Here is a 23,705-nt window from a genome sequence, read left to right as displayed (position 1 = left end):
GAAAGGTGACAAACCGAGTTGATCAAATCATTGTTACCTCAAATCTTGGCAATCATCCTCATCAGTTACGAATAAATTCGTTTTCAGATAAGTGAGCTCATTACTTGGTGATAAACTGTTAGAGGAGCATTTTCAAATGTTCTAGAACGTTACAGTTAAAGGTTTATCAATCCTTCTTAATTTTTTAAGAAACCTGCGACCTTTCAAAAACCCCCTAATTGATGACAAGACCCCCCGACACACGAACATTAATCAAACCCAATCATGGGCCTTTTTTTTTTTACTAGATAAGATGAACAAACGAAACAGTTAGATAAAAAATCACTTAAATAACAGTTGACTTTCACAGCGTGACAGTCACATAGTCCGTTTAAAAAAAAAAACTGTGCAGGTCAAATAAATTTCACAAGTTTCACCAAATGTGATCCGTTGATGTAATTATCCTCTTCTTTACTTATTTTTTGTTTTAAGTCGATATTGTGAATTCCAACACTTACAGTTCGTGACAAAAAGTTTCCAGGTGTAAGAGACCCAGCCCGTTTTTGTAACTTAACATGTGTGTTCCTGTTTGTAGTGACTCGTTATGAATCTAGATTATCAACTCGTTTAGTATTGTGTTACTAAAAATAATGTTTCCCTGATAACAAGAGAGGATGGTAATGGAAACCTAACAGCATAAGCCATGATAGCTTTCATGAGCATCGCCTTACTTGTTGCCCTGTTCCTGCTCAACTCAGATCGCATTCAGAAAGCCATCGAGATATCCAGGGAATGTTTGATTTTGCTAAATAGCACCGATCAAAATAGCAAAGACCAATTTAATTCAGTACTGCGACAGTTTTACATCGACATCTATACGCTTCTTTTCAACTCTTATCGTCATATCTCCGTCCACATAAGTGCGGAAAGATACGGCAGAAAACTGTTTGTCTTAAACAGCAGGTCTGGAATTATGCTTTCTAAACTTAACGAAATCCTAATGGAGTGAAAAGGTCATACACAGGCCTACACAGACTCCCCTGTGTGGTTTTACGTTTGCGACGCAAAAGCCTTTAATTAAAGCTTCGCTCTGACGAGTATGTCTTTGAGCGATTTACCTCTTTGTTCTTAGAAGTCTGATAGCTTCTCCTTTAATAAAGCCTTTCTTAACTGGCGGGTGGCAAGATGAATAGTGTGTATATTGAAAGGTCTCGGTCGGTTTGTAGTGAGTTTTGACGTCGAGGATAGCTTCGTTTTGGAATCTTTCACCTTTGTAGACAACCGTGTCTAAGAATGTGATTTCAGTCTCTGAGATTTCAGCCGTGACTTTTATAGTTGGATGGAACGTGTTAGCTTGTTCTATGAATAGATCAATGTCTTGCTTACGAACATCCCACAGGGAGAAAACGTCGTCAATGTAACGCTTCCATACTCTCGGCTTGATACTGCTTTGGTGAAGCAGTTTTGTTTCAATTTCTGCCATAAAGAGATCGGCGAAAGCAACCGCCATTCGTGTTCCCATGGCAATTCCAAAACATTGGAGATAGTTTACTCCGTTGAACTGGAACGAATTTTCTTTCAGTATAAGCCCGAGCATTTGTTTTAAGTAGTGGGACGGAATGGGAGGGCTGTTATTGTGGTATTTTTCGTATGCTTGGCATACTATTGTGATACCCTCTTCTTGTGGGATGTTTGTGTACAAGCTTGTTACATCCATTGATACTAAAATAGTATCATTTGACACTTGCGTTTTCTCTATAAAGTTGATGAAATCAGTCGTATCTTTGAGATACGATGTTTGCTTTTGAGCAATAGGCTGTAATAAATGATCCACAAAGGATGATATCCTTTCAGTTGGTCCTTCGCAGCCCGATATAATCGGTCTACCCACTGGCAAAGGTTTGTGGATTTTTGTTAAAGTGTAGAAAATCGGTATTCTGGGCGGATTGGGAGTCTGTGAAAGCCACTTTTTTGTCATATCGTCTATATGTTTGCCATTGTGCAGTTGAGCAATAAGCTCATTAACTTTTTTTAATGTGTCAGTGACCATGGGGTTTTCAAGAGGTCGGTAGTGGTCTCTGTTGCCGAGCTGAACCTGGGCCTCTTGAATTTTGTCCCTCTTGTTGAGAATCACTGTTGTGGTGCCTTTGTCAGCACGTTTAAGGTTGATGGCAGTATTGTTTTGCAGTTCTTTGACTGCTTTGTGTTCGTTGTATGACAGGTTGTGTTTTGGCTTTGTTATTTCTATTTCAGCAAGGCTTAACTTGATATTTTCGAAGTAGCGTTCAAGGGCAGTAGAAGGTTGTACTGGTGGTATCCAGTTTGATTTGACGTGGAAAGGATGTGGTTCCTTGTCATTCCCGTGGAATACATATCTAAGTCTCATTCGCCTAGCGAATTGTGCGAAGTCACGCAACAATTGTTGCCTGATCTTATTTTCATTTGTCACGGGTGTTTCAATAAATCTAAGCCCTTTTGCTAACACGCTGACTTGGTGATCAGTTAATGTATTGTCTGAAAGGTTTTTAAGGTATTTTTCATTTTTCTCCCTTTCTGTAGTCACTCGCTTGTGTAGTGTATTTTTTCTACGCTTTTTGCGTTTATTATTCTTGGATAGCCTTTTTGCTGCAGTGGGTTTGGCGACTGATTTTTCAGAGATGACACTGTTGTACTTTTCAACATGTTTATTATCACTCTGAAAGCGTGTACATATAAGGTCTTTCAGCTCTGAAAGCTGATTTTCTATTTTGTCTATCCTGTCGACATCAGTATTTACAGTGTTCCTCAAGGGCGAACGTGATCTTCCACGTGTATTTACATTGTATTGTGATCGAGACTTGGCAATATTAGCCTTTTCAAGTTTGTTCTTGTGACTAACAAGTCTACGCTGATGGAAGCGCACTAGGGCGCTAACGTATTGTTTTTCGGCGTGACTTTTAATAGCGCTTATTTCCTGTCGAAAGATTTCGTCAGGCGTGACGTTTGCCTTCGCCTTGTATTGAAGCGACTTAGGGCAAGTCTTTTGTTGTAAGTGTCTCTCCAGTTTTAAAATGGAGGTTTCAGTTTTTTGCTTCTTGAACTGGATAGCGCTGATGGTGTCTTCATGTTTCCTCTTCCTTGGCTGCCGCGTGGATCGGCTATTCCTCGGAAGGTTTTCTTTTTGACGGCTTTCTTTTTGAAGGCGTAGACCTTCGTTGCTGCGTTGTTTGGCTAATTCAGCTTTATGCCTTGGCTCGAGTTGTGATGCTGGAGGGCTATCCTCTGGGTATGATTCTAGGTTCGGATCAGTGTACGTTAATTCCATCGCCTCGTCCAGATTTGGACGGTAGTCTGGCGTCTTTGGTGGCCGCAATGGTGTTTCAAAAGCTGACATCTTTTTCAGGTAAAACTGAAAGTGAAGTATATCGTCTAGCAGGACCGGCGGTTTCGATTCTTAAAGAATCTCTTCAGCTGCTTTGTTAAGTCAGGCTGTGTTAATCAGGGACAGGCAGAGAAATTCATCTTTTTTTCTTTGCACTCAGGTGGAGAAAGGCATTATAAGGTGGAGTCAAGTGTGTTGCATAAGAACAAGACACAAACAAAATTTAACAACTAATGTGGGCTTATTTACCTCTTTCAGCATTTATTTCTTAACTCCTCCACACTGACTTGAAGATTTCAAAATTGTAGTTAGGAGGTAACTGTTGTAAAAGGATTAATTATCTCGGTTAGAAAGCAATATTTACCCTGATCTCTATTGGTGCAAAATCTGATATATAGAAAATGAATTGTAGCTAGTTGGTTAAACTGTTGTGACCTGTTTTTGATGATGACCATTCCAGACAAATAACAGTTATCTAGAACACACTCTTTGTAAATGCCTCACATTTCAAATACATGTAAAAAAAAAGTTGCCAAAAAAAAAAAAGGTTTGGACAAGGATGGTTAATTTAGTACACAGACTGCAAAATTAAAATAAACTTGAAAAATAAGATCTGATTCTTAAATAACAATCCTACAGGCCTCAGTGACATCATGACATGCTGAAAAGGATTCAAGTTTGTGTAGAGCAACTTATAATACATTTATACTTAAAGAAGTCACATTTTAATTTCTTTCCACACTCAGTCTGCTGACTGAAAATCCCAATGATGAACCTAGTTGGATTTTATAAAACTAAATCAGTTGAAAGGGGCTTGAAAGTAATTAACTTACTTTTTAAACCCTTTGACTCCCAAGATCTCATTAGTAATTCTCCTTACTGTCTGCCCAACAATTCTTTTGATGTCAGTTCTGAGAAGTTGGGTATTGGATCAGCTATTAATCCCCTAATTGATATTTTTCTTCATTCTCATCACTTGTCTGCTTGATATTGTACTGATATTGTAAGGAGAAATGCTTTCCTGGTTACTTATGGGGTTAAAGGGTCAAGTGAACCGAGGGTCATGTGAAGTTTCTCATTATTTACCTACCTTACAGTATCTTGCAGCTCAAGATTGGTGACAATCTCATCTGGGATCTGACGAACAACCCTTCTCTTATTTGCTCCTATTTCTTGAATAACAGTGACTATTTTTTTTAAATCCCTTGACAATATTTGCTCAAGGAACAGAAAGTTTGATCGGAATATTTTCAGCAAGATTTCCGTACAGTCCCATACAATTGTAAAACAAAGGTAATCTATTGTTTTCGCCATCGTTTTCCTTCAGTTATCCAAGATATGTATGCATAATGAAGAATGGAGCTGAGCGGAAATCTTACCATATTATCCCCCAGGGATCAGAGACTTAGGCATGTATACTGGGTCCAGGGCTGAGGATTTCGACTAGTATATCAAATTATAAGTAACAGTGCAAGGTTACAGACAAGGAAATTAAAACAAAACAAACCAAAACAAGCAAAAAAAAAACAACTCAGTTTTCATCCATTTATTGGGCTTAGGATACATATTAAAGTACGACATGAACGTAAAAATTATACCGTGTGCACCTAAAGGAAAGGAATACGACAAAAAAAGGAAGAGAAAGGAAGAAATTGCGTTAAAAATGTGTTTGAGAGTGGGAACGATTACAATTCTGTTCCTTCGACGTAAACGTGTGCACGTGCATAGTGAATTACAAGCCGATATCAACTACATTATACCTACGAGTTTTTCAGTCGTCTTTCCAGCATTAGACTTCGTTCCCACAAATCTCCTTCTTATGTTATTCTCGGCAGAAACTCGAGTACAACTCGCTTTGTCCTCTAACGCGCAGCCTTCTGATGCCTCAGACATGTTTGGTAGGTAAACCATGTTTCACCGCATATGAGGGATTTAGGGCTGTGACTAAAAGTGAGACTGAGACGTGAGGACTGGGACTCGGGGACGTGGGACTCGGGGACTTGAACAAACCTGATTTTTGCGCCGAATTTGTAAAGTATAATTTTCGGTGGTCTCGAGAAAAGAGTAATATGCTGGAGAGCTTGTCTGTAGTAGCCGATGATTTCCAGCGTCCATGGTTCGGCTGGATTTTGCCTGTTTGACCGTGAGAACTCTGGGCACAGAATAATTTCAACGCAGGGGGTTTTAAACATCGTGAGCAGCCATGGAGGACTTTCTTGGTAAGTAACTGTGTTTTCTTCCCTATTATTTTTTAGCAAGGATAAGGCACGGATCGAGAAGAAAACACAGCTACTTACCAGGAAAGTCCTCCATAGCTGCCCACGGTGTTTTTTTTAACTGTTTCAAGACTCCTTGCGTTGAAACCATTCTATACCCAGAGTTCTCACAGTCAAAAGGCAAGCAAACATGTCCGGCCGAACCATGGACTACTACTAACAAGCTCTCCAGCATAATATATAGATTTAGCCAAGCCGAGGAGCGGAGCTCGCATTTTTCCTGCACGTCTCAAGGACACAACGCCTTGCCCCGGCCAGGACTAGAACCTGGGTCGTCTGACTCGGAGCCCAGTGCACTGACCACTGGACTACTGGACAAAGCCGTGGTGTTAGCGTGCCCGCGGTACAGTTGACCACTTTCACAAAACGAACGAACGAGGCTAAGCGAGAGAGTGAGTTTGTTTATTATATACGAACTGAGATTTTCTTGAAATTCAAAGTGATTTATCAAGTCGCTTTTACAAGTATCCACTTAGGTTTGAAAGCTAATTCTATGGAACTAACAAAAAAGGTGCCTTACAAGTTAAATCAAGGCTGGAAATGGTGAAATTAAATACTGAAATGAATTAACTAAGCTTACAACATGACAGTTTATTAGCAACGAATTAATTTTCGTAAGTATTCATTCAAAAATATCCTAAAGAAAAAGGAGGAAAAGCTTGACAAAAATAAGTACTTAGCTTTTCAACGAAGCTGACTCTTTCTATGTCAAAGGTGAACTCATGTAGTGTCTTCGTCGTCTGAAGAGTCAAATATGCATGTTATTCCTCTATAAGTTTGTTGTTTATGTGCTTCTGCTGAAGACGAGGACGACTTGACGTTGAAATTTCTTCCGTAAAGCACAGCATCCTCGAATAGCCCTGCTGCTGTCGGCGTTTGACTTTGTTTCGACAAGAGTGTGTTTCAGTTTGAACTATTGAAGTCGGGCCACTCAATATTCTTGACATACTTTTCCATTGTTTTTTGTGAAAGATGACTGTAGTTGTAAGTACTCTGCACATTTTTGTGTCCTGATAACTGCATTATATATGATTAGAAGGAATACCCTTATCATTCAATGTTTGAATCATTCGTTTTCACGCACTGTGGTTCGTAAGGTGAGAGTTGTCAAGACCGTCTTTTTCAGCTATTGTTTTCATGAGACTGTTAAGTTTGTTAACTCCCATTGCATTGGCTTTGAACCAACTTTTATCAGAGTTTTTTGTAGTATGATTAACACCCGATAAAGGGGTGCATTTGGTTTGTTCTGGACTGTGGTCTCTTTTCAGAATAGATTTGAACACAACAACAACATCTCGTTCGTGCGGTAAATCTGGAGTCGCGGAAGCTTTAGGTTTGATAGGTCGGACTATACGTGAATCAGCTTCACTTCTGGTTTTAGTTTGTCTTTCAGTGACCTATGAGAGCGTGCGAACTATCTCAAGTATCTTATAACCGTTTGAAGTTTTGTCTTGGATCGTGAAAATCACACCCGCTAGAAAACGAAAAGGTCACGAGGACATTGTGATGAAAATCAAACCATTCCAAAGGGATGGACCGTGAAGCCTTAGGTTCCCTGATAAGAGGAAATAAATGTTTCACTTTTGCATGCTCAAATCCATCTGAGGTTGAAAAAGGGTGATGTGCAAAACCGAAATAGATTCACTGCGGAGTAAACTACGGATTGGTTTTCCATATCAGTCTGAAAAGTTGATTATCGCGCAAAGATAGCTTACCGTTCAAAGAAAGAAGCTTTGGTTCTACTGGTATCGATCTCGGGATGAAAATCTTCCAATGGGATAGACACAGAAGCCTGACGTTCCCTGTTAAAAGGAATGAAATAAGTTGTTTTTACATGTTCAATTCCATCAGTGGTTATAAAAGAGTGATGTACAAATCCGAAATTCATTCGCTAGAGTTGGAACACTCACATCGTTTGAGGAAATGCTGATTCGCTCTCCATATCTCCCTCTCATTAATTCTCCCTTATTTTTTTCTCAGAGGGCACGGCAACGTATCCTACAATCTGATTGGTTCTGCGCGGTCCGTATGCGTTTTTCCCGACAGGCAGCATTTCTAAGCAAAGACGTCGGTCACTAACTCAAACCTATTACTAACTTATGAATCCTCTCTTTTCTCTCTCTCAAATCACCTTGGTTGACAGAAAAATATTGGTTTCGAAATTAATTTGTATAAGCTTAAGTGCCATTAAATTGGTTGATAAGCGGCCTAAAACCTGTCTGTAATTAATTTCAATCCTTCACAAAAAATACTTAGAAAGTTAAAACGTGAGGTATTTGGTCAAAATTGAATTAATCGATGGAACCTTCATTCATTTAATGTCCTAGTTCTGTCAAACAATTTGTTCGTTGTAAAAGGACGAGCGAAGTTTTCAGTTCTACAACAAATATACGCATTAAATCCCATTGTGTCTCGTTGAAGTGTCTCAGCTCATTCGAATTTAGATTTTGTGTGAAGGAAAGACCAGATTTACACACGCCATTGCAGCAAACAAACGAGCAAACTCTTACAACTTCAAAATAGAAAATTTGAATTTACTTGCAATTATTTTCCTCGCCATTTACTTCATGAGCAGCAGTAAATCTTCGCACGTGAATTAATCGTCGACGAGAGTGAATAATACTTTCCGTCAGATCATTGACTGCTTTTGGAGAAAACATTGTCGTGACAGTCCTTGCTAAACTAGTTTGGTTGCTTTTTCAAGTGTACATGCCCTTTTTTTTTCTTACGCGCTCTTCAATTCACTTGTGTCAGATTGTGACAGATACTTGTAAAAATGTTCCAAAGTTTTTTAGGAAGAATTTTAAATCACCCTTATCTTATTCATTACGTACATGGAAATGTTTTGATGCAGCATCTCTCTTTAATTTGCATCACCTCTATTTTAACTATCATTTACCCGCTCAAATATTGCTCAATTTATGGAGGATCCTGCTGTAATTACAGCCCTAAATCATTCGGGATGTTTTGGAAGGAATTTAGTTCAGTTTAAGGAAAAAATAAAGATGTTATTCACCAGTCTAAGTCAGTCCGCCCGAGGCCGTGGGCTGGCAAATAACATATATTTATTTGATGCTACTTCAGCAACACCGAAACCAACTTAAACTGATTTGCACCATAAACTCCAGTGTGTCCGCGGACTCATTGTAGTTGTAGAAAACATAGTAATTTCTTTTGCCATCGAGTATGATCATGTTGGAATACATGTAATACATACTACTACTCTTTGTGGAAGCCACAAACAGCGCTAAAATACACAACTGAACAACAGCCATTTTCCTCATCAAAGAGGGGCCTCGCCTTCACTGAGAAACAGCAGTCTTGAATGACCGCGTATTTTCGTAATTTGCCATTTTAGAGCCTTTTTTCTAATTGCTTACGTTGTCAATATCTTTCAGTGGTATATTTTGTATTTTTACCTTTGTTTTGGCTTCAAAACAAGCTAAGTGCAAAAACAGAGAACAGGAAGCAGCAACTAGAGGAAAAAAAAGATATGCGAAGAGAATATTCAAGTGGAAAGTTTTCAGTGATAACAGGATGGGAAACCAAGGAAACCAGTTGTTTATTTCCTTTTTACGGTGAATCTGAATAGATCAGAATTGAATCATGCAAAAGCTGGAAAATTTGGTAACTTGAACAGATAAGCACGGATATCTTAACCACTATTCCGACAAAGAGAAGTGATAAACTGCAAGCGAATGAAGTTAAAGAAGGGTAGAAAATACATAGGTAAAAAAGTGACATCTTAACCAGCTGAAAATTAGCCAGTGATATCTGAGAAACTTCCAAAAAGCAAAATCTATCTAAATTTAGGCAATTGGTCGGTAATTTTGGTAATTAATCAATTACCTTCCCTTTCAAACAATATTTACACAAAGTTTCCCCAATTTGAATACATATGTACTTGACTTAACGTCTAAGTATGTCAGTTGTCAATATATCTGACGACTCTTAAGTTCAGGAAATTTAATCAAGCCACGTCACTGTTTGTTTATCTTGAAAAATGCAGCCACACTTTGAAAGTTTCTCATTTTGCAATCAGTGTCACCGAGTTCTTTCGATGATATGACCCCTGCGTTAATTTCAAAATCGACTTGATTAATTCGGCATTTTTACGAGGGACCAGCGTTTGCTCAGGGCACAGCAAAAGGGCAACTAAATGTCATTTTTGAAAAATAAACTAATTACCCTGCCTTCGAGACCTAGGCAGCATGATTTTTGTTTTCGTTCAGCCGCAACGAACAAACGGTTCCTTCAGTTTTGTAATGTAGCGAAGGCAATAACAAAAAAACTGTTTTGTTACTGCCTTGAATTGTGAGTTTTGATTTGAGGTTACTGTCAACAAGATCTGGTCAAATTTCAAACTTCTATTTTATTTACTCTTTTTTAGAGAAAACATTGAAATTAAATTTGCTGGGAAAAAAACAAACTTTTAAAACTTTCTTCGATACTTAATAAGCTTTTCAGTGATATACAGTTTTCCAAGTGTTTCTTTGAAAGTAGGGCGCGAAGAACAAAATGTTTTTTTCCAGAATTTTTCCTTGTTTCCTTACATTTCGATGTTTTCTGCGCATTTTTTTGCATATTTATCGTCTACTTGAACTCCCTCGACTAGGCCACACAGTTCATGGTCATCAAGGCAAGCAAAAGAGTTCTAGTTCCTCTTTTTCCTCCTTCTTGTTCCTCACTGGGGAAGGGATGGAAGTCAAACCCTAGATCAAAAATTGGCACATACTTCTCCAATTCCAATATTTATCACTTACACTTGAGATTACTGTGCGGGTATTGGGAAAACTTTGAGTTTGAAATGTTTTCAAATTGCGCCGGCAAACATTAAAAGTGTGACGTCCAAACAAGCTGTGTTTACATACTCTCATCTAAACTAACTAGTTGGCCTATTGAGAGCAAACGAACTATCTCAATTATTTTATAACCATCATTAGTTATAAAAGTGTGACTTGCAAAACCGAATTACAGTCACTTGGTTTTTTTTAGTAGTTTTGGCTTCGATCATGCAAATCACACCCGCTAGAAAATGAAAAGTTCACGAAGACAATGAGTTTATTATCACGAAAAGATAGCTTAGCGTTAAAAAGAAGGGACTTAGGTTGTACTGTGATTGATCTTGTGATGAAAATCAAACCTCTCAAAGGGGTAAACACTGAAGCCTGACATTTCCTGTTGGAAAAAGAATAACACTTTTCATTTTCCATGTTCAATTACATCATGACTGATAAAAGTGTGACGTACGAAAACGAAATACTGTGTACTTATTGAGTGGTAGGGGGCGCAGCGAGGTCCTTTCTTCATAACCCTGAGCTTAATATTTTCCCCACTGGTCCCACCAAATTCTGTCAATAAGCATGTTATCATATGACCACTAACTGTTAAAAATTTTTAACCTAAATGGGACGCGATAGACGGGCATACGGGCACACAAAAAAATATGCAATTTAAAACTTTTCCTTTTATTTCGATTAGCCCCGAGGGGGAAGGGAATACCCTGAACACACGTGATCTGGATACATTAAACAATGTGACAGCGGAAGTTCGGAAGGTTGGGAAAAGTAATTCGTTATTTTTGTTGTTTCATTTTGAAAGCATCAGCCACATTGTCAACATCTTGGTAAGTGCGATTGAAAATCTTTTCTAGTCACTCGGTTTTTATCAGCCTTAGTCATTTAGTAACTGTAGAGAGGTAAGGCTCTTATGGCAAAGCCCAGTAGCTGCTTTATCCCTTTATTATTTACTTTATCCAGTACCTGATCTTTATGTTTGCGATATGTTACGTTTCGAGTGTTAGCCCTTCGTTAAAGCGGTTGATGGCGCGATTGAATCGTCACCACAGTGAAATAAATTGATTCTACGGCGACTTTTTTAAATCTCTGTGGCTCTATACCGTATAATTTATCCTCATTAACTAAAACAAGGTTATTGAGTATCGTTCAATTTGAGAAATTGATGATCATAAAACTAGACTGTCCCACGCTGACATCATAGGAAATCCGTAGTGCTTCATTACGTGGTTTTCCAGAGGCTATGAGGCTTTTTTAGGAGAGTTTAACGATCGATTCAGAGATCGCGGTAGATTCCAATTGAATTTCCGTTTTCTACTTGTACACAAACGTTTCATGGTCGAGAAACCATTCACTTAAACTTTTAGATACTAGCGGCGGGTTCTACGGTACATATTTTTCTAAACACCGTAATCTGTTTTTTTGTCTGCTTAAGCGCTAGAGCCTCGCATAAGAAGATAAGTCATGACGCTGCGCGCTCACGAAGAGAGATGTTTTAATTTTCTGAGAGAAACTAAGACTTTCTTAAATTCAATGTTACTGCATACGTAGTATAGGCGTACTTTTCCGTTGATCGGATGCTTCATATCTCCACCGTTAAATGGCTTTCTTAAAACAGTTAAGGTTTCATACAATAAATTTCAACCAGAATTTAACTAAGATTGCTCAGCATTGTTTAGTTTAAGAAACTGATGGTTCCCACAATCACGTGATCAAAAACTAAAATCAATCCTTTATTAAGACATATTTGTCATGCAGAATGTCCTTTACTGATGTCAACAGAGGCGGCCCAAGCTCACACTCGAGAAAAAGCAAACGATTAATTCATGAAAGCGTCACGCGTTGTGTGACTCGGTGTTAACTTACCAGAGTTGAACACGTCATAAGGAATTGTATGGGGAACGAAAGATGGTCGATTTGAAGTTATAAAAATGTGACGTACAAAACCGAAATAGATTCACTGCGGAGTAAACTACGGATCGGTTTTCCATATCAGTTCATGAAAAGTTGATTATCGCTCACAGATAGCTTACCGTTTAAAGAAAGAAGCTTTGGTTCTGTTGGCATCGATCTTGTAATGAAATTTCAATTTTCGAAATAGATGGACACAGAAGCCTGACGTTTCCTGTTAATAAATAGTTTATTTTTACATGTTCAATTCTATCATTGGTCACAAAAGTGTGACGTACAAAACCGAAATTCATCCCCCACCTCTCCCTTCCTCAAAAGAAATATGAAGTACTATTAAGTATGACTATTGATTATTACTGAAAGTCAAGCCACCTCTTATCTCTGATGTCATTTGCTTGTTGCCATATTTCAGTCACTGGATTAACCCCTTCAAAGGTAAGACCAGTGATGTGGTAATGTTCGAGCAAATTACCGATCCACTCCGCCCGTTTTCATTTTTTTTTTCTTTTTTTGTTTAGTGTTGTGTTAAGAAAAATAATGTTTCCCTGATAACAGGAGAGGATTGCAGTGGAAACCTAACAGCAGAAGCCATGACACCATTCATGAGCATCGCTTTACTTGTTGCCCTGTTCTTGCTCAACTCAGATCGCATTCAGAAAGCCATTGAGATATGCAGCGAATGTTTGATTTTGCTAACTTGCACCGATCAAAACAGCAATGACCAATTTGATTCGGCACTGCTACAATTTTACAGCGACATCTGTACCATTCTTTTCAGCGCGTATCGTCATATTTCTGACTACATAAGTGCGGAAAGATACGGGAGGAAACTGTTTTACTTATACAGAGAGTATGGAATTATGCTTTATAAACTTGGCGAAAGCCTAAAGGCAAAGGAATATGTTGAGAAGGCCCTTGCCATAACAACCAAAATTGGCGACAGAAGCGGAGAAGCATCATGTTATGGAAACCTAGGTACTGTGTTTAAGTCGCTTGGCCAATACGACAAGGCTGAAGAGTATCTCCAAAAAGCACTTGTCATCACAACTGAAATTGGCGACAGAAAAGGGGAGACAGCTAACTATGGAAACCTCGGTACTGTGTTTATGTCCGTTGGCCAATACGACAAGGCTAAAGAGTATCTCCAAAAAGCGCTTGTCATCAGAACTGATATTGGCGACAGAGAAGGGGAAGCATCATGTTATGAAAACCTAGATACTGTGTTTATGTCCGTTGGCCAATACGACAAGGCTGAAGAGTATCTCCAAAAAGCGCTTGTCATCACAACTGATATTGACGACAGAAGCGGAGAAGCATCATGTTATGGAAACCTAAGTACTGTGTTTCTGTCCGTTGGCCAATACGACAAGGCTGAAGAGTATCTCCAAAAAGCGCTTGTCATCAGAACTGATATTGGCGACAGAGAAGGGGAAGCATCATGTTATGGAAACCTAGGTAGTGTGTTTCTGTCAGTTGGCCAATACGACAAGGCTAAAGAGTATCTCCAAAAAGCGCTTGTCATCAGAACTGAAATTGGCGACAGAAAAGGGGAGGCAGCTAACTATGGAAACCTCGGTAGTGTGTTTATGTCCGTTTGCCAATACGACAAGGCTAAAGAGTATCTCCAAAAAGCGCTTGTCATCAGAACTGATATTGGCGACAGAGAAGGGGAAGCATCATGTTATGGAAACCTAGGTAGTGTGTTTCTGTCCGTTAGCCAATACGACAAGGCTAAAGAGTATCTCCAAAAAGCGCTTGTCATCACAACTGATATTGGCGACAGAAGCGGAGAAGCATCATGTTATGAAAACCTAGGTAGTGTGTTTCTGTCCGTTGGCCAATACGACAAGGCTAAAGAGTATCTCCAAAAAGCGCTTGTCATCACAACTGAAATTGGCGACAGAGAAGGGGAGGCATCATGTTATGGAAACCTAAGTACTGTGTTTAAAACTGTTGGCCAATACGACAAGGCTAAAGAGTATCTCCAAAAAGCGCTTGTCATCACAACTGAAATTGGCGACAGAAAAGGGGAGGCAGCTAACTATGGAAACCTCGGTAGTGTGTTTATGTCCGTCGGCCAATACGACAAGGCTAAAGAGTATCTCCAAAAAGCGCTTGCCATAACAACCAAAATTGGCGACAGAAGCGGAGAAGCATCATCTTATGGAAACCTAGGTACTGTGTTTAAGTCGCTTGGCCAATACGACAAGGCTAAAGAATATCTCCAAAAAGCGCTTGTCATCACAACTGAAATTGGCGACAGAAAAGGGGAGGTAGCTAACTATGGAAACCTCGGTACTGTGTTTAAGTCGCTTGGCCAATACGACAAGGCTGAAAAGTATCTCCAAAAAGCGCTTGTCATCACAGCTGAAATTGGCGACAGAAGAGGGGAGGCAGCTAGCTATGGAAACCTAGGTAGTGTGTTTCTGTTAGTTGGCCAATACCACAAGGCTAAAGAGTATCTCCAAAAAGCGCTTGTCATCAGAACTGAAATTGGCGACAGAGAAGGGGAGGCGGCTCACTATGGAAACCTAGGTAGTGTGTTTCTGTCCGTTGGCCAATACGACAAGGCTAAAGAGTATCTCCAAAAAGCGCTTGTCATCACAACTGAAATTGGCGACAGAAGAGGGGAGGCAGCTAACTATGGAAGCCTAGGTACTGTGTTTATGTCCGTTGGCCAATACGACAAGGCTGAAGAGTATCTCCAAAAAGCGCTTGTCATCACAACTGAAATTGGCGACAGAAAAGGGGAGGCAGCTAACTATGGAAACCTCGGTACTTTGTTTACGTCCGTTGGCCAATACGACAAGGCTAAAGAGTATCTCCAAAAAGCGCTTGTCATCACAACTGAAATTGGCGACAGAAGAGGGGAGGCAGCTAACTATGGAAGCCTAGGTACTGTGTTTATGTCCGTTGGCCAATACGACAAGGCTGAAGAGTATCTCCAAAAAGCACTTGTCATCACAACTGAAATTGGCGACAGAAAAGGGGAAGCAGCAAACTATGGAAACCTCGGTACTGTGTTTACGTCCGTTGGCCAATACGACAAGGCTAAAGAGTATCTCCAAAAAGCGCTTGTCATCAGAACTGATATTGGCGACAGAAAAGGGGAAGCATCATGTTATGAAAACCTAGGTAGTGTGTTTCTGTCCGTTGGCCAATACGACAAGGCTGAAGAGTATCTCCAAAAAGCGCTTGTCATCAGAACTGATATTGGCGACAGAGAAGGGGAAGCATCATGTTATGGAAACCTAGGTAGTGTGTTTCTGTCAGTTGGCCAATACGACAAGGCTAAAGAGTATCTCCAAAAAGCGCTTGTCATCAGAACTGAAATTGGCGTCAGAAAAGGGGAGGCAGCTAACTATGGAAACCTCGGTACTGTGTTTATGTCCGTTGGCCAATACGACAAGGCTAAAGAGTATCTCCAAAAAGCGCTTGCCATAACAACCAAAATTGGCGACAGAAGCGGAGAAGCATCATCTTCTGGAAACCTAGGTACTGTGTTTAAGTCGCTTGGCCAATACGACAAGGCTGAAGAGTATCTCCAAAAAGCGCTTGTCATCACAACTGAAATTGGCGACAGAAAAGGGGAGGCAGCTAACTATGGAAACCTCGGTACTGTGTTTAAGTCGCTTGGCCAATACGACAAGGCTGAAGAGTATCTCCAAAAAGCGCTTGTCATCACAGCTGAAATTGGCGACAGAAGAGGGGAGGCAGCTACCTATGGAAACCTAGGTAGTGTGTTTCTGTCAGTTAGCCAATACGACAAGGCTAAAGAGTATCTCCAAAAAGCCCTTGTCATCAGAACTGAAATTGGCGACAGAGAAGGGGAGGCGGCTCACTATGGAAACCTAGGTAGTGTGTTTCTGTCCGTTGGCCAATACGACAAGGGTAAAGAGTATCTCCAAAAAGCGCTTGTCATCACAACTGAAATTGGCGACAGAAGAGGGGAGGCAGCTAACTATAGAAGCCTAGGTACTGTGTTTATGTCCGTTGGCCAATACGACAAGGCTGAAGAGTATCTCCAAAAAGCGCTTGTCATCACAACTGAAATTGGCCACAGAAAAGGGGAGGCAGCTAACTATGGAAACCTCGGTACTGTGTTTATGTCCGTTGGCCAATACGACAAGGCTAAAGAGTATCTCCAAAAAGCGCTTGTCATCACAACTGAAATTGGCGACAGAAGAGGGGAGGCAGCTAACTATGGAAGCCTAGGTACTGTGTTTATGTCCGTTGGCCAATACGACAAGGCTAAAGAGTATCTCCAAAAAGCGCTTGTCATCACAACTGATATTGGCGACAGAGAAGGGGAAGCATCATGTTATGAAAACCTAGGTAGTGTGTTTCTGTCCGTTGGCCAATACGACAAGGCTGAAGAGTATCTCCAAAAAGCGCTTGTCATCACAACTGAAATTGGCAACAGAGAAGGGGAGGCATCATGTTATGGAAACCTAGGTACTGTGTTTAAAACTGTTGGCCAATACGACAAGGCTAAAGAGTATCTCCAAAAAGCGCTTGTCAACACAACTGAAATTGGCGACAGAAAAGGGGAGGCAGCTAACTATGGAATCCTCGGTACTGTGTTTAAGTCGCTTGGCCAATACGACAAGGCTGAAGAGTATCTCCAAAGAGCGCTTGTCATCACAACTGAAATTGGCGACAGAAGAGGGGACGCAGCTAACTATGGAAGCCTAGGTACTGTGTTTATGTCCGTTGGCCAATACGACAAGGCTGAAGAGTATCTCCAAAAAGCGCTTGTCATCACAACTGATATTGGCGACAGAAGCGGAGAAGCATCATGTTATGGAAACCTAAGTACTGTGTTTCTGTCCGTTGGCCAATACGACAAGGCTGAAGAGTATCTCCAAAAAGCGCTTGTCATCAGAACTGATATTGGCGACAGAGAAGAGGAAGCATCATGTTATGGAAACCTAGGTAGTGTGTTTCTGTCAGTTGGGCAATACGACAAGGCTAAAGAGTATCTCCAAAAAGCGCTGGTCATCACAACTGAAATTGGCAACAGAAAAGGGGAAGCAGCTAACTATGGAAACCTCGCTACTGTGTTTATGTCCGTTGGCCAATACGACAAGGCTAAAGAGTATCTCAAAAAAGCGCTTGTCATCAGAACTGATATTGGCGACAGGAAAGGGGAAGCATCATGTTATGGAAACCTAGGTAGTTTGTTTCTGTCCGTTGGCCAATACGACAAGGCTGAAGAGTATCTCCAAAAAGCGCTTGTCATCACAACTGATATTGGCGACAGAAGCGGAGAAGCATTATGTTATGAAAACCTAGGTAGTGTGTTTCTGTCCGTTGGCCAATACGACAAGGCTGAAGAGTATCTCCAAAAAGCGCTTGTCATCACAACTGAAATTGGCGACAGAGAAGGGGAGGCATCATGTTATGGAAACCTAGGTACTGTGTTTAAAACTGTTGGCCAATACTTCAAGGCTGAAGAGTATCTCCAAAAAGCGCTTGTCATCACAACTGAAATTGGCCACAGAAAAGGGGAGGCAGCTAACTATGGAAACCTCGGTACTGTGTTTATGTCCGTTGGCCAATACGACAAGGCTAAAGAGTATCTCCAAAAAGCGCTTGCCATAACAACCAAAATTGGCGACAGAAGCGGAGAAGCATCATGGTATGGAGCCCTAGGTACTGTGTTTAAGTCGCTTGGCCAATACGACAAGGCTGAAGAGTATCTCCAAAAAGCGCTTGTCATCACAACTGAAATTGGCGACAGAAAAGGGGAGGCAGCTAACTATGGAAACCTCGGTACTGTGTTTAAGTCGCTTGGCCAATACGACAAGGCTGAAGAGTATCTCCAAAAAGGGCTTGTCATCACAGCTGAAATTGGCGACAGAAGAGGGGAGGCAGCTAGCTATGGAAACCTAGGTAGTGTGTTTCTGTCAGTTGGCCAATACGACAAGGCTAAAGAGTATCTCCAAAAAGCGCTTGTCATCAGAACTGAAATTGGCGACAGAAAAGGGGAGGCGGCTCACTATGGAAACCTAGGTAGTGTGTTTCTGTCCGTTGGCCAATACGACAAGGCTAAAGAGTATCTCCAAAAAGCGCTTGTCATCACAACTGAAATTGGCGACAGAAGAGGGGAGGCAGCTAACTATGGAAGCCTAGGTACTGTGTTTATGTCCGTTGGCCAATACGACAAGGCTGAAGAGTATCTTCAAAAAGCGCTTGTCATCACAACTGAAATTGGCGACAGAAAAGGGGAGGCAGCTAACTATGGAAACCTCGGTACTGTGTTTACGTCCGTTGGCCAATACGACAAGGCTAAAGAGTATCTCCAAAAAGCGCTTGTCATCACAACTGAAATTGGCGACAGAAGAGGGGAGGCAGCTAACTATGGAAGCCTAGGTACTGTGTTTATGTCCGTTGGCCAATACGACAAGGCTGAAGAGTATCTCCAAAAAGCGCTTGTCATCACAACTGAAATTGGCGACAGAAAAGGGGAGGCAGCTAACTATGGAAACCTCGGTACTGTGTTTACGTCCGTTGGCCAATACGACAAGGCTAAAGAGTATCTCCAAAAAGCGCTTGTCATCACAACTGAACTTGGCGACAGAGAAGGGGAGGCGAATCACTATGGAAACCTAGGTACTGTGTTTATGTCCGTTGGCCAATACGACAAGGCTAAAGAGTATCTCCAAAAAGCGCTTGTCATCAGAACTGATATTGGCGACAGAGAAGGGGAAGCATCATGTTATGGAAACCTAGGTAGTGTGTTTCTGTCCGTTGGCCAATACGACAAGGCTGAAGAGTATCTCCAAAAAGCGCTTGTCATCAGAACTGATATTGGCGACAGAGAAGGGGAAGCATCATGTTATGGAAACCTAGGTAGTGTGTTTCTGTCAGTTGGCCAATACGACAAGGCTAAAGAGTATCTCCAAAAAGCGCTTGTCATCAGAACTGAAATTGGCGTCAGAAAAGGGGAGGCAGCTAACTATGGAAACCTCGGTACTGTGTTTATGTCCGTTGGCCAATACGACAAGGCTAAAGAGTATCTCCAAAAAGCGCTTGCCATAACAACCAAAATTGGCGACAGAAGCGGAGAAGCATCATCTTCTGGAAACCTAGGTACTGTGTTTAAGTCGCTTGGCCAATACGACAAGGCTGAAGAGTATCTCCAAAAAGTGCTTGTGATCACAACTGAAATTGGCGACAGAAAAGGGGAGGCAGCTAACTATGGAATCCTCGGTACTGTGTTTAAGTCGCTTGGCCAATACGACAAGGCTGAAGAGTATCTCCAAAAAGCGCTTGTCATCACAGCTGAAATTGGCGACAGAAGAGGGGAGGCAGCTAGCTATGGAAACCTAGGTAGTGTGTTTCTGTCAGTTGGCCAATACGACAAGGCTAAAGAGTATCTCCAAAAAGCGCTTGTCATCACAACTGAAATTGGCGACAGAGAAGGGGAGGCGGCTCACTATGGAAACCTAGGTAGTGTGTTTCTGTCCGTTGGCCAATACGACAAGGCTAAAGAGTATCTCCAAAAAGCGCTTGTCATCACAACTGAAATTGGCGACAGAAGAGGGGAGGCAGCTAACTATGGAAGCCTAGGTAGTGTGTTTCTGTCCGTTGGCCAATACGACAAGGCTGAAGAGTATCTCCAAAAAGCGCTTGTCATCACAACTGAAATTGGCCACAGAAAAGGGGAGGCAGCTAACTATGGAAACCTCGGTACTGTGTTTATGTACGTTGGCCAATACGACAAGGCTAAAGAGTATCTCCAAAAAGCGCTTGTCATCACAACTGAAATTGGCGACAGAAAAGGGGAGGCAGCTAACTATGGAAGCCTAGGTACTGTGTTTATGTCCGTTGGCCAATACGACAAGGCTAAAGAGTATCTCCAAAAAGCGCTTGTCATCATAACTGATATTGGCGACAGAGAAGGGGAAGCATCATGTTATGAAAACCTAGGTACTGTGTTTATGTCCGTTGGCCAATACGACAAGGCTGAAGAGTATCTCCAAAAAGCGCTTGTCATCACAACTGAAATTGGCGACAGAGAAGGGGAGGCATCATGTTATGGAAACCTCGGTACTGTGTTTACGTCCGTTGGCCAATACGACAAGGCTAAAGAGTATCTCCAAAAAGCGCTTGTCATCACAACTGAAATTGGCGACAGAAAAGGGGAGGCAGCTAACTATGGAAACCTCGGTACTGTGTTTAAGTCGCTTGGCCAATACGACAAGGCTGAAGAGTATCTCCAAAAAGCGCTTGTAATCACAACTGAAATTGGCAACAGAAGAGGGGAGGCAGCTAACTATGGAAGCCTAGGTACTGTGTTTATGTCCGTTGGCCAATACGACAAGGCTAAAGAGTATCTCCAAAAAGCGCTTGTCATCACAACTGAAATTGGCGACAGAAAAGGGGAGGCAGCTAACTATGGAAGCCTAGGTACTGTGTTTATGTCCGTTGGCCAATACGACAAGGCTAAAGAGTATCTCCAAAAAGCGCTTGTCATCATAACTGATATTGGCGACAGAGAAGGGGAAGCATCATGTTATGAAAACCTAGGTACTGTGTTTATGTCCGTTGGCCAATACGACAAGGCTAAAGAGTATCTCCAAAAAGCGCTTGTCATCACAACTGAAATTGGCGACAGAAAAGGGGAGGCAGCTAACTATGGAAACCTCGGTACTGTGTTTAAGTCGCTTGGCCAATACGACAAGGCTGAAGAGTATCTCCAAAAAGCGCTTGTCATCACAACTGAAATTGGCAACAGAAGAGGGGAGGCAGCTAACTATGGAAGCCTAGGTACTGTGTTTATGTCCGTTGGCCAATACGACAAGGCTAAAGAGTATCTCCAAAAAGCGCTTGTCATCACAACTGAAATTGGCAACAGAAGAGGGGAGGCAGCTAACTATGGAAGCCTAGGTACTGTGTTTATGTCCGTTGGCCAATACGACAAGGCTAAAGAGTATCTCCAAAAAGCGCTTGTTATCAGAACTGAAATTGGCGACAGAGAAGGGGAGGCATCATGTTATGGAAACCTAGGTACCGCTGTGTTTAGAACTGTTGGTGATTTTGAAGCTTCGGAAGTATGCTTGGAGAAAGCTTTATTCATATCCAGAGATATTGGAAATGGAAGAAAAGAGTTCGAAATCCTCGTAAATTACGCCGTTTTGTATTTTTACCAATATAAAATCAAAGACTCGATGTCGTGTCTTCATCTGTGCATTGAAAAGTATGAGGAGCTGAGATATTTCTTGGGCGCCAATGATCAGTTCAAAACATCGTTACTGGAGGACACAGGAATATTTCCTTACAAACTGCTTTGTACTTTGCTTTGTGCCACCGGAAATGCTCGGGATGCTATTTATGTTGAGGAGTTGGGTCGAGCTAGAGGCCTATCAGACTTAATGGCAGAGAAGTACTCGGTTGAAACGCACATCTCTGCTAATCCACAATCTTGGTTTGGCATTGAGAACATTTTAAGAAAGCAAAAAAACTGTACTTGTCTGTACATTTCTTATTTTCAGAATAGTCTGCATTTGTGGATCTTGAAAACAAGTGGAGTCCTTCACTATAGAAGAGTATCACCAGAAGAGAATCTAGTTCAGGCTGGGTTACCCAAAGATTTGCATTTGAGTCAATTTTTGGATGATAATTTCCGGAGTCTTGGTATTTTGCCCCCTAAAGATTGTGAAGATCGGTCTTTAAATACGATTAAATTGCAACCTCTCTCCCCCGCGCAAAAGAGCTCAGCAAGATTACGACTCGTGGAGGAGGACGAGGACGAGGACGAGGACGAGGACGAGAAAGTGATTTCAAGTCTACATTTATGTTACAAAATGTTCATTGCCCCCGTTTATGATTTGCTTGATGAGCCTGAAGTCATTATTGTTCCTGACCGCAGGTTATACAAAGTTCCTTTTGCTGCCCTGAGTGAAAAGGAAGGAGCCGAATACTTGTCAGAGACCCATAAGATCCGTATCATTCCTTCGTTGACAACACTCAAGAACATTCAAGATAGTCCAGAGGACTATCACAGCAACACTGGTGCCTTGGTAATAGGCAATCCCAAGGTTAATTGGCTGCAACCATTGCCAGCTGCAAGAAAGGAAGCGGAGATGGTCGGACGACTGGTGGGTGTTCCGCCTCTAGTTGAAGAGAAAGCAACGAAGCAGGCGGTACTTGAGCGGATAAGTTCAGTGAGCTTGATACATTTTGCTGCCCATGGTAACGCGGAAAGAGGAGAAATTGCACTCTCCCCCATTCCTACTCCCAACAGTCAAAACGCTATCCCGAAGGAAGCTTACATGTTGACGATGGCTGATGTCTCACGAGTGAAAGTCAGAGCTAAACTGGTGGTACTTAGCTGCTGTCACAGTGGAAGTGGAGAGATAAGAGCCGAGGGAGTTATAGGAATTGCCCGTGCGTTCTTAGGATCCGGTGCTCGCTCGGTGTTGGTTGCGCTGTGGGCCATTCCAGACTCAGCAACAGAGCAGCTGATGAGTCGGTTCTACGAACACCTCTTTGAAGGTGGAAGTGCCAGTGAATCCCTTCATCATGCCATGAAGTGGATGAGAAAAAACGGCTTGAACAAAATGTCTGAGTGGGCTTCGTTTACGCTGATTGGAGATGATGTGAGACTCGACTTTGACACGCAGCGGCAAGACTCAGTGAGAACAGGTATTTCTTAAATTAAAGTTAGATTAGACGTGAAAATAGTTATGACTTACTGGTTGTTGATTGGATGGGGATCCTTTGTTACCTTGAACATCAAGGCTAGTTTGATATCTATCTATCTATATCTATATATATATATATATATATATATATGTACATAAATATAAATATATATATATATATATACACACACACTTTTTTTCCTTTTTGAAGAGTTACTATCTCCGCTCTCTGGTGTAAAGTATAGAATCTCACAGATGCCTCTCTACCAATGAGATACAAGTAATAGCCAATTATTTATATATATGGTGCTTGGTGTAATTGTGTTTGCTTTATATCCAAAATGTTAATTGAGGTAATGATAAATTGGGTTATTTCAATTTTTTTCTTGCAGGAAAAAAGACCCCGATAGAGTAAATAATGACAAGTACTCGAAGGGAACAGAATTAAAAGACTCTTAGATGGATAAATTATTAGAAATAATAGAGAAAATACTCTATCCGGTATTTCATCGACATTAAAAAAAAAGAGCTATCCCAGGTTAGGGGAGATTTATTCCAATTTTTGCTGCTTTCTTTACTAATATTCTCAGGAGGAGGTAATGGTTATGTACTCAACAATTTTTTGTTTTTCACGCAAAAATTATATTCTGCTATAATAAGCACGAAACAATGTTGACCTACGTAAGCCTTTTGAGTAAAACGAATTCAGTAAAGTTAAGACATTAAGCGT

At 41.1% G+C, this 23,705-nt stretch overlaps 2 protein-coding genes across 2 annotated transcripts; one reads left to right on the top strand and one right to left on the bottom strand.

The window, feature by feature from the left end:
- Positions 1-1,108: 1,108 nt before the first annotated feature.
- On the bottom strand, positions 1,109-3,352 carry LOC136279236 (uncharacterized; the record flags this gene model as incomplete). The annotated part of the gene is made up of 1 exon (XM_066162838.1): positions 1,109-3,352. A coding segment is annotated over exon 1 (2,244 nt), but the record flags the coding sequence as incomplete, so codon positions are not given.
- Positions 3,353-4,919: 1,567 nt separating this feature from the next.
- LOC136279235 (tetratricopeptide repeat protein 28-like) lies at positions 4,920-23,616 on the top strand. Its single transcript, XM_066162837.1, has 6 exons — positions 4,920-5,242; positions 11,098-11,246; positions 12,882-13,523; positions 17,958-18,338; positions 20,859-22,976; positions 23,368-23,616. The coding sequence occupies exons 1-6, from the start codon at positions 4,920-4,922 to the stop codon at positions 23,388-23,390; spliced, it is 3,636 nt and encodes a 1,211-aa protein (XP_066018934.1). The 3' UTR covers positions 23,391-23,616.
- The last annotated feature ends 89 nt before the right edge of the window (positions 23,617-23,705 follow it).

This window comes from Pocillopora verrucosa, chromosome 2 (genome assembly GCF_036669915.1).
Source record: "Pocillopora verrucosa isolate sample1 chromosome 2, ASM3666991v2, whole genome shotgun sequence".
NCBI lineage: Eukaryota > Metazoa > Cnidaria > Anthozoa > Scleractinia > Pocilloporidae > Pocillopora > Pocillopora verrucosa.
This window is presented reverse-complemented; position numbering and strand designations above follow the sequence as displayed.